General features: G+C 44.3%; 1 protein-coding gene across 1 annotated transcript; it reads left to right on the top strand.

The window, feature by feature from the left end:
• The first annotated feature begins 8 nt into the window (after positions 1 to 8).
• LOC115177629 (caspase recruitment domain-containing protein 14-like) lies at positions 9 to 2,618 on the top strand. Its single transcript, XM_029738560.1, has 4 exons — positions 9 to 130; positions 242 to 360; positions 590 to 705; positions 855 to 2,618. The coding sequence occupies exons 1-4, from the start codon at positions 97 to 99 to the stop codon at positions 1,060 to 1,062; spliced, it is 477 nt and encodes a 158-aa protein (XP_029594420.1). The 5' UTR covers positions 9 to 96; the 3' UTR covers positions 1,063 to 2,618.
• Positions 2,619 to 11,291: the final 8,673 nt, after the last annotated feature.

Here is an 11,291-nt window from a genome sequence, read left to right as displayed (position 1 = left end):
TTCTTTTTTTCTTTTTCTGACGTTCTTCTCTCTCTCTCTTTTTCTTTCATCCAATAACTGCATATCCTCCTGCCCGATGCCCAGAGAGGAATTCCAATGAGACGGTCTATTATTAGCACGGTAGCGGAAGGTGATGTTAATAAAGATGAGAATGTTTGTTTTCCTCGTACCTGCTGTCTCACCTTACCCTATACTTATCTCTCCCCCTCTCTCCCTCCCTCCCTCCCTCCCCTATCCCCAGAGTTATTGAGTTCCAGCGAGCACGCTGCCAGGCTGCAGAGGTCTGAGGTGCTGGAGGAGTGTGAACAGGGGGGTCAGCGGTGTTACACTCTGCAGAGTGTTGAGAGGGTCATGAAGCAGGTGGGATAGTCAAAATGACAACACTGTATTTGACATACTGATATTATAGAACTTTTTTTAATGGTTTATAGACTGACTTGAACCGTTTTCCACGAACGTCACGAAAAACAACCCATAATACCTCCCTTTTTTCAGTGGCCCTGTTATTTGATCTACCCTGTGTTCCAGAAGAATCTGTGCAGGTGCAGTATTGACCGAAACTCCTCTCCTCTTCTATCTCCACTCTCAGGGTACCCACTGTGTGCTGCCTCTAGGCCTGGACTGTGTACGCCGCCTCCACAGGGCAGAGATCTTCCCCATCATCATCTTCATCGGCCATTCCAAGTGCAGAGCACGCAAACTCAAGTAGGCCATTGTGTGACTTTTGATACGAAATATGAATGGTAGCAATATTGTTCCATTGCCTCTCATACATGGTGTACATATGTGTTTATTTCTCTTGTTCTCTCTCTCGCTCGCTCAATCGCTCCTGTTTTTTCCCCCCTCTCTCCCAGGTCTAAGGTGCAGCGTCAGGGCTGGTCCGAGGAGCAGCTGCTGGAATGTTCTCGCAGCGAGGAGTCCCTGCTGGACAAGCTGCCCTGCCTCTACCGCAGCGTCAGCCCTGACGCATGGTACGACAAAACCACCCTGCTCACCACTCTGCGCTCCATCATCTGGGAGGAGCAGAAGAAGATTGTGTGGGTGGAGCCTGATTTGTGGTGATTTTAGGGCATCAGAGGCATCAATGTGACGTTTGTTGATGAGGTACTGGTGGCTAAATTGGATGTCTTTGAGTTCCTTATTTGTAAAATAAATGATTTGGAATATTTGTAAATGGATAAAACGGAGAAGGGTTCCAATAGGCATTGCATACCTGGGCATTATGAGACAAGGGAAATGGATTGTCTATGCCTGTGTATCTATGATAGCTACCTATACATGAGTATGAAGGTAGCATGATGAGATATACCAGCACTTTGGTTTAGCTTCATTAAGTTTTTCCCAACCTATATTTACTTGTATTGTGTTTGGGAACACTTTTTCAATTATCTTTATTATCATAAAGATATTATACTGTGTATTGTATTATATATATAGATATATCATGTACTGTATTATATACAGGATACAGGATTTCAACAAACCTGTGAAACCATAGTCATACCCAAGTCACACCAGAAATGTAATGTAGGCATTCCAGTCAGACTATGTTGACTAACTGTCGGACAGTTTTAAAGTTTCCATACAAAGAGGGATTTAATTGCCTATTCTGAAGTGTGCAACTCAAAGTAGGGTTAAAGTGTAATGATAGTAGGCATTATATGGATTAATGTTGGAACATGTTTTTAAAGCAGTGGTATTCAAAGTCTGGGTTAGGGACCCCTAATTGGGGTCATGGGGGAACTGCAGTGGGGTCGCCAAAATAAAATGATTAATAAAATATAAAAAGGAAGAGTACAGATTATTTTATTCGACAATATACAAACGTGAGAAAGGTCATTTAAAAAATAACATTGTATTGAGTCAATGTATTTATCGATTTATTTTCATTTTGATAAGATATCAAAATGCAATAAATTGAAGGTTATTTGATTTACAGATTTTAAGGTTATATCAATACATTTGGGGTGGGGTTGCGAGAAATTATTGGGGGGGAAATGGGGTCCTCAGTATTTTTATGAATAACACTTCTTTAAAGGGTGACAAAGTAACTGGTATTACACGATAGTTGAATTTTATGATATATACAATGACTACACAGAGCTCAGGTATCATTGACCCTCAGTCACTCACTCTAGGAATGAGAACGAAGAATTGTCAATCAGAGATGTTCTGCTGTGCAATGCTTAGGCCTACTTGATTTATGTCCAACCCCTCCCTCTCTCTTCCACCTACATCCTCTCTTTATGACCTTTCACTGCCCTCCAAAATAACCACCAGGTACAGTATTAGGCACTGTCCCTGGGCCAGCTGTTTAAAACCTACTTATTGTGTTATGAGATGTATATGCATGTGTTATATCAGTTGTGCCATCATTTTTGGTAAGAATGTTTATGATCATTGCCATCATAGATATAGGCTATGCAATTAATTAACAGATGGTGTTGGATTAGTTATGACAATACTTGTTTTAATTTTATGTAATTAAACATTTTTATGATGTGTTTGTCTTGCCATATGATTGTTGTACAATGTGTTTACAGATGCTTTACAATCTTTTGGAAATACTATTATAAAATATGTAATTATTTTGTAACTAAATACATTTTATCATACTATTCCTTTCGTATTTGTACATTTATCTCAAAGCAAAGTCCTCAAGAAGAATGCATGGTTTGGTTTCTTCCAAATGTCATTATTCATTTTGCTAACACCGACAATTAATTGGCCTATAAGCTTGAAGTGTGTGCGCGCGCACCAGCTACATTTTAACGGTTGATGCTCCAATGTAACCAGCAGAGGGGGCAAGATTAAAAGGTGAACGTCGGCAACCCACAACATTTCTGTTTCTCCAATTTGTCAAACATACTGTATTTTGTAAATTATGTTATAGCCTATTACTTATCCAACGTTTAGGTAAAGCAACAATTAAGCTTCACGTGGGAGTTTAGACAATTAGCGTCTTTAGGAATTGTTGACAACGTTACAACCCCTGAAAACATAGGTAAGTTAACAAGCAAATTACTGTACCGGTATTTTAGAACTATGTCATAGCAATAGAAACATTAAACACCACCAACATGGACGTTGATAGCAAGATTTGTATCGAAAAACTTTGAGTTTGGCTGAATAAAGTGTCTGCAGTAATATTTGCAATGCAAATACTAATAGGTTTTATTTGGGGTGTCTTTGATTTTCCTAAATATCTATAGAGCAATGATGAAATTGAATAGAACAAGTACTATTTTTTACAGACCTTTGGCTGCATGTAGACAGGCAGCCCAATTCTGATATTTTCTTCACTAATTGGTCTTTTGACCAATTAGATCAGCTCTGAAAAAAAATCTGATGTTAAACGATCTGATGTGATTGGTCAAAAGACCAATTAGTGAAAAAAAGATCAGAATTTAGCTGCCTGTGTGAACACAGTCTTTGAGCCCTACCATTCACTCTCTCAAGGTGGGAGAGTGTGTAGGATCTTAATTAGATTTTCCAGCAGCATACCACCCTGTATCCCACTGCTGTCTTGCTTCTGAAGCTAAGCAGGGTTGGTCCTGGTCAGTCCCTGGATGGGAGACTCAATGCTGCTGGAAGTGGTGTTGGAGGGCCAGTAGGAGGCACTCTTTCCTCTGGTTAAAAAATATCCCAATGCCCCAGGGCAGTGATTGGGGACACTGCCCTGTGTAGGGTGCTGTATTTTGGATGGGATGTTAAACAGGTGTCCTGACTCTCTGAGGTCATTAAAGATCCCATGGTACTTATCGTAAGAGTAGGGGTGTTAACCCTGGTGTCCTGGCTAAATTCCCAAGCTGTCCCTCATACCATCATGGTCACCTAATCATCCCCAGCTTACAATTGGCCTATTCATCCCCCTGTAACTATTCCCCAGAATGTTGCTGTAAATGAGAATGTGTTCTCAGTCAACTTACCTGGTAAAATAATGGTAACATAAATAAAAAGATCACCTGTTGCAGGAGAACCATCCTGCAATGCAGGAAATGTGAAACTTGTACTGTATTTGAGGTTTAAAAAGGCTTCGGAAGTTTGTAATCTCCACTAAGGAATTTCAGACTTGTTCTTCGCTTATGAAAAATGTACATGAATTATTTTCCACGTAGTAATCCTTTCACTGCATAATTATTTTCCTGCTGTAGAAAACTCTCAAATGAATCTCCGATACCTGCAGCTTCAAATTGGAGATGCATGCAGAACCTCTGGTTCATTTTTCTACCAAAATGTATTAGATGTGTGCTAAATGACTTTATAATGATATAAAATTGTCCATTTAAGTATTTTACAATTAACAGACCTCATGACCACATCCTCTGGCGTATCATTCACATTTTATGGGGTTTCTCACAAGATAAACATGTGATATGACATCATACTCTTAACTTTGGAGTTGGGAGTTATGAGATTTCACCACTTTCAAATGTAGCCTCAAATGAAAACTTAACTATCAAACGTTGGTTTGGGTTTGGGTGCATCGACTGCGTTCCTGCCTATAAATGTCAACGGCCACACGGGGGAGTCGTAAGAAATGAACAACAGTTTGTGGGAGTGGTTGAAAGAGAAGGAAAAAAAATATGGTGAGAGGGAAGAGGGGAAGATTAAGAGTGAGTGGGAAATAGATTTTGGGATATCACCACAATGTGAAAACAGCACGTCTTTCCTATTTTGCGTGCATGTGGCAGACTGGGCAGGCTATTCTCTGGCCGTATGTCAGGCTTGACTTCTCTGATATATCTACTGGCAGGAAAACTACTCGCAGGAAAACAGAAGACTGAATCAATGTCCTCCTTTAGCTCTTGTTGTGATTATTGACTTAGTTGTTTATTTGTGAAGACTTCCACTGAATCAATTTCCCCACTGGAAGACGGTCTTGGCTCCGCCAGGGTCCAAAATCCCCTCCAGTTGCCGAGAAACCACTCCAGTGATTTGTGTGATGTCGGAGTTCATTAAAGAGTGACATGCCTGCACTGTGAATGCAGCCAAAACCCTGCTATGGAGGGGAGAGAAGGAGGAGGGGGTTTGGCCACAGCCCACACACCCTATCCCCCATGCCTCTCACGCACGCTGTCTCCCTCGCTCACACATACACACGCGCGCACACACACACACACCATGTCTCTCACACAGACACACGCTGCCCCACCACCACCTCCCCACTCACACACACACACACGTTGTCTTCCCCCCAACACCCCTGCACCATAGGGCTACTTCAACCTGCTTTGATTGTTTTCTTTCACCACGCTAGCTTGTGAACTGGGCTGGGTTTCAGTATTGAGGATTAAAGCAATGAAGAACGGGTTTGGCAGGGAAAACTATGGTGGAGGACCAGGATTTGATGTTTAATTGATAGAGTTTGGATGTCGGAGCTGCAGGCATGTCACTTGCAATCACTCCAGATTTATTTCAGTGTGCCTGCACGCTCCCCATGCCTCCTGTGCCTTTTCTATACTGGTTTCCTCTCCTTTAGCAGCACAGTCTATCAAAGAAAACGGTTTCACAGCCAAGCATTGCATATTTAAACATGGGAGGGAAGAATCGTGGCTCTAATTGAAAACAACAGCCCACTCATAACTCTGAACTAGAACTTAAAAATGTGCTCTTCACATCAGTCATTCGAAACACTTCGAAAACAAACGCTCTCTCATTTCGACTCTTGCCTTTCGTTTCTTTTGGTACTGTGCCATGGCTCCTGCTGCTATGTGCTGTACAATAAATTAATGCTTGATCTTTCGCTCTCTCTCTCTCTTTCTCTCTTTCTCTTTCTCTCTCTCTCTCTGCCTCTCTCTCTCTCTCTCTCTCTCTCTCTCTCTCTCTCTCTCTCTCTCTCTCTCTCTCTCTCTCTCTCTCTCTCTTCCTTGCTGAGTGCTGACCCACTGCTGACCTGGCATGGTGTGAAGCAAGTGACCAAGGAGTGGCTGCTCCCTCGTGTGAATCTGTCCAGACATCTGTCATGCACACACTTATTCTCTCTTTCTCTCTCTCTGTCTGTCTCTTTCTCACTTTTTCTCTCTTTTTCTCTCTCTCACACACACAAACACAAACACACACACAGAGAACTCAGAGATCTCAGCCAGCTCCTGCCTGCCCCCTGTGTGTGTACCAGCATGGACCAAGCCCTCATGTTCCATCAACATTTTCTCTACACACAGTTAGAAATATCATTTGTGGAGTTTTTTTTATCCATTACAGATCATGCATTGCACTGCTCCAGCAAGATCTTATCTTTTTGTTCTTATCATTTGTAGCCACCGATTTCCATGGGGCACATCTTTGGTTCACTGTTCACACCTGTAGTAGGTTACAGTAAATAGTACAGTCTCTCTCTCTCTCTCTCTCTCTCTCTCTCTCTCTCTCTCTCTTTCTCTCTCTCTTTCTCTCTCTCTCTCTCTCTCTCTCTCTCTCTTTCTCTCTCTCTCTTTCTCTCTCTCTCTCTCTCTCTCTCCCCTTCTGTTTCTCTGTCCCTTCCTCTCTCTCTGTATCACCCTCTCCCTGTGTTTCTCCCAGTGAATACCAGGGGTGCAGTGAGGCTGGTGGCAGTGTGTGAGGCACCATTGTGTGAGGGGTCGAGGAGAGTCAGGGGCCAGACAATGGCAGGGTCAGAACACTCACGGGACGGAGTGGCCATCCACAGAGCAGTCAGCCAACACAGCCAAGCACACAGAGAGAGAGAAAGAGACAGAAGAAGGAGAAGAAAGAAAGAGACTGAAAGAGAGCGAAGTGAAGTAACAGGAAGAGCGCAAATGGGGAAGAGAAACAGGAGGGATAGATAGAAATAATGAGAAAGAGAAAGAAAGGGGGATTTATGGGCTTCCATAGTGTGTGTAGGAGGACTGAAAGGCACTGTGATAACAGAAACAGACGGATGACAAAGAGAAGGAGTTAGTCAGCAGAGTGAACCAGCTTAATCAGCAGAGCTAGCCAGGTGGACTAGTAAGGCCCAAGCAGTCAGTCTCACTGTTATCCTTTTCTCACTGCTGAGCCAAGCGGAACTGGTCTTGCCTGGTTACACGCCCACTTTAGTTATTATCATTTGGTGGGTGCTTATATTTGTCCTATTTCCCAGATGTACAGTTGTGTATGAATACACATGTGAATTGGAAATGTGTTTATCCCAGTCTCCCTGAGACACCCTGAGAGAGTGGGGTCACGGCCAGGGACTGTCATTATTAATGGCGTCCCTGAAGCAATTAGGGTTAAGTGCCTTGCTCAAGGGTGACAGATTTATCACCTTGTCAGCTCGGGGATTCAAACGAGCGACCTTTCGGTTACTATCCCAACACTCTAAGCATTAGGCTTCCTGCCGCCCTATAAAGCTGTTGGAAGCATGCTGGAACGGTATGAACATACTATACCAGCGCTAGCAGTCTATGGTTGGGGTCGGCACGATAGAGTGAAAATGGTATATGAGTGGACAGGTCCCAGTCACCATGCAGCTAGATACTCTGACCAGCATGGTCCTTGAGGCTCTACGATGACCATTTATTAGCTGACCTGCTGAGCACTGCTGAGACCCTGAGAGAAAATACCAATACCTTTTAATTATGACATCATTTCCTCTCAAGCAATCCCTGGATCGCGATGAGCTTCGTTCTCTTGATACTGCTCCTTTTGGTGGTTATTACTTAGGTTATTACTTACTTATTACTCACAGTGTTTGGGATATTTGGTTATGCAATTTATGTAAATGTATGTAGATTATTCAAATGACTCTAAATTGCCCCCTTCATTTGCTGTCAGTGGTATTTGTATCAAGCGTGGTTGTTGCATGAAAGAAAACATTATTTTAAAAGTAAGAGTATTGGTCAGTCTATCCTTGAAGAAGTGTGTGTGTGTGTGTGTGTGTGTGTGTGTGTGTGTGTGTGTGTGTGTGTGTGTGTGTGTGTGTGTGTGTGTGTGTGTGTGTGTGTGTGTGTGTGTGTGTGTGTGTGTGTTGACTCGAGGGGAGCCCTTGGTTGATCTATGCTCCATCTGACGCAGAGCGAGGGGGGATCCTGAATATCTGCCCACAGCCAACTGACCCCCCTTCCACCACACACACACACAAACACGCAGACACACACTTACACACACACACTCCCAGGCACACGCACCCACAGACACACCCAGACACACATCCTTCCTCCTCAGGTTACCACCACAGCCCACCCCCTCCCTCACTTCCCTCCTCCTCCCTATCTCATCCCTCCAGGATGGGGAGAAAGAAAAGCAGTCCGAATTGGATGTCAGAGGGAATTAGATGGAAGACAATTTGATTTCTCCGTCTACCCTGCTTCCTTCTTTCTTCTCCTCCACGGAGATGGAGAACGAGAGAGAGGCAGGCAGGCAGGCATAGGTGTCAGCCGAGGAGTTGATGCTCGCAGACAGGAGACAGTTACTGAGAGAGAGAGAGAGAGAGAGAGAGAGAGAGACTGGCAGAGAGAGGGAGAGAGATGGAGTTAAAAAGAGACAGAGAGGAGGAGGAGACAGGGAAACAGACAGACTGAGAGGTAGAAAGCAGCAGCCCATCCAGCCATTTAATAGTCCTCCCACTCAGTGTCCAAATGGAGAGATTGACACGTGCTAGCAGGAGCTTTAATAGCCATTGTAATGGTCCACAGCGCAGGTGGGCGGAGAACCAGGCCTGAACCTTCTTACCAACCCAAAGTAACTCAATTTTCCCACTCACACCCATTTTAGAAACCCTTTAGGAAATGGCAGGAGTGTCGAGTTAGTTACCTTCCAATTCCATGTTGCTGGTGCTCTTAACCACTCTAGGAAAGTGAACACATTGACTGCGTCCCAAATGGCACCCTACTCCCTATATAGTGCACTAGCTTTGACCAGGGCCCATTGAGCTCTGGTCAAAAGTAGTACATTTAACAGGCAATAGGGTACCATTTGGGACACAGCCATAGATTTCCTACAAACCACTGAGGAGGAGGCAGGGGAGGTGGATTAGGTTGAGAGTGGCCACTCTGTGGTAATGTGGTGGGGGTTTGGAGGGTTGGGGGTTGGAGTCCCTGGTGGGTTGTGGGAGAAAAGCTGTGGTAAGGCAAGTGGTAGTAGAGCTGCATGAAGCCTACTAGGACTAGGATAAGGGGAGTAACATTCTTAGCCTCGATTAGCCATGCCAACCAAATATCCCCCACCCACCCACCCCCCCCCCCCCCCCCCCCACACACACACACACACACACACACACACACACACACACACACACACACACACACACACACACACACACACACACACACACACACACACACACACACACACACACACACACACACACACACACACACACACACTGGAGACAAGGTTCTCCAGTTATTTTAGTATTTCAGACAGAAGTGTGGTGACTGTTGAGTTGTTGCACTTGTATTTCACCATAGCTGCGGGTTGCCAGATCCCAGCACTGCACTGCAGATCCCCTCTCGCTGGGTCCCAAACCCCCTTTGGCTATGGGGCTTCCTGCAGGGGGTGCAATCTCTACCGCAGACCCCCGAGGTTGCCAGATCCTTCAAACTCTCCATCCAAAGGTTGCCAGATCCCAGTAACCCCTCATTGCGGTCCCTCACTGCTGCTCCCCCAACCCTGCAGCTATGGGGCTGACTGCAGTAGTGCATGAGTTGCTATCCTCCTCAGCCTCGGGTTGCCAGATATTCTCCCATTAAGCCGATGCACGGCAGAGAGGAGGGAGGCGTAGCACTGGCTGTGGTCTGGTGCCACGCTGGGCCTGGTTATTATCTCCAGATGACATCAGCATGAGCAGCAGATGCCTTTTTGGCCACAGGGGCCGGAGAGAGAGAGAAAGAGAGCGAGAGAGAGGGCTGTTCACAGCTGGATTGGGCTATTTATTACCTCTACTTATCAGGCCATCTCTCACTCTGCAGGGAAACACTGCCTGGTTCATCCCAGAATGGCCTTGCTAACTCATGATAATAATGTCATCAAGATGAATGTGTATTTAGAAAATATGTATACATTTGCAGTATATGAGCAACTCTACATACAACAATATTTTTAGTAGTACATTTGTAGTAGTGGTATCTAGTGTTGCACATTTTCGGGAATATTCAGAGGTGGAAACTTTCCGTGGGAATTAACGGGAATATATGAGAATTAACGGGAATATTTGGGAATGAATGTAAATATATGCAAATTAATATTAATACCATTTAAATGTAGATGTTTTTTGCATTGGATATATTTACCATATCATATGGAGACAGAAATATCAACCTTTTACCTTATCATAAGTAGACATAATTGCAAATGATTAAATCCTTCCAATAGAAATAAAAAAACAATTTAGTTACTAATTGAACTTTAATTAAATGAGCTGACTCTTCACATGGGATGATTTCACTGAACAACAAAAGAAAGGGAATATTGAATGATCCCCAATGATCCATTGCATCTCCCAAAAACGTTTTCAACATACATCTGTAAAATGATAATCTAGAAACTAAAGCTTTGGTTGTCTTCCTCTCAGGCTTCCATGTCTTCTCCCTGGACCTCCTCAATGTCCACCTCTTTAACATCAGACTGAGGCCTCATCTTCATTGTCACTTTCCAACCTTGAGGATGGCTCGTTGTCAGGCTCAAAAAGCCTCAAATTTTCCCGGATGGCCACCAATTTTTCAACCCTTGTATTGTTCAGCCTGTTGTGTGCTTTGGTGTGTGTGTTCCCAAACAAGGACCAGTTGCGCTCTGAGACGGCTGATGTTGGGATTTGGAGGATGATGGAGGCAACAGGGGAAAGAGCCTCAGATCCACAAATCCCTTCCACCAGGTGGCTGATGAGATATGTTGGCAAGACTGCCATATTGCATCTCCATCCCAAAGCCCTTGCTTGAAAGTGTACTTCCTTCGCCAGACTGCCAAAAACCTTGCCCTCAACCAGGCCAAGGTGGCGAGACACGGTAGTGATGACACCATAGGCCTTGTTGATCTCTGCACCAGACATGATGCTCTTGCCAGCATACTTGGGGTCCAACAAGTACACTGCGGCATGTATGGGCTTCAGGCAGAAGTCTTCACGCTTTTTGATATATTTCAGAACGCCAGTTTCCTCTGCTTGGAGCAACAGTGAAGTGGGCAGGGCAGTACAGATTTCTTCTCTTACATCTGCAAGCCGAGTTTGAAAATCAGACAGGATGGCATTGTCTCCCTCAATCTGTGCAATGGCTACTGCTTTAGGTTTCAGGAGTTTCAGGCTGCTTACCACTCTCTCCCAAAATACATCATCCAGGAGGATCCTCTTGATGGGGCTGTCCATATCGGCCATTTCTTGG

Source organism: Salmo trutta, chromosome 38 (assembly GCF_901001165.1).
Source record: "Salmo trutta chromosome 38, fSalTru1.1, whole genome shotgun sequence".
NCBI lineage: Eukaryota > Metazoa > Chordata > Actinopteri > Salmoniformes > Salmonidae > Salmo > Salmo trutta.
The sequence above is the reverse complement of the archived record's forward strand: the minus strand, read 5'-3'. Positions and strand labels throughout refer to the sequence as shown.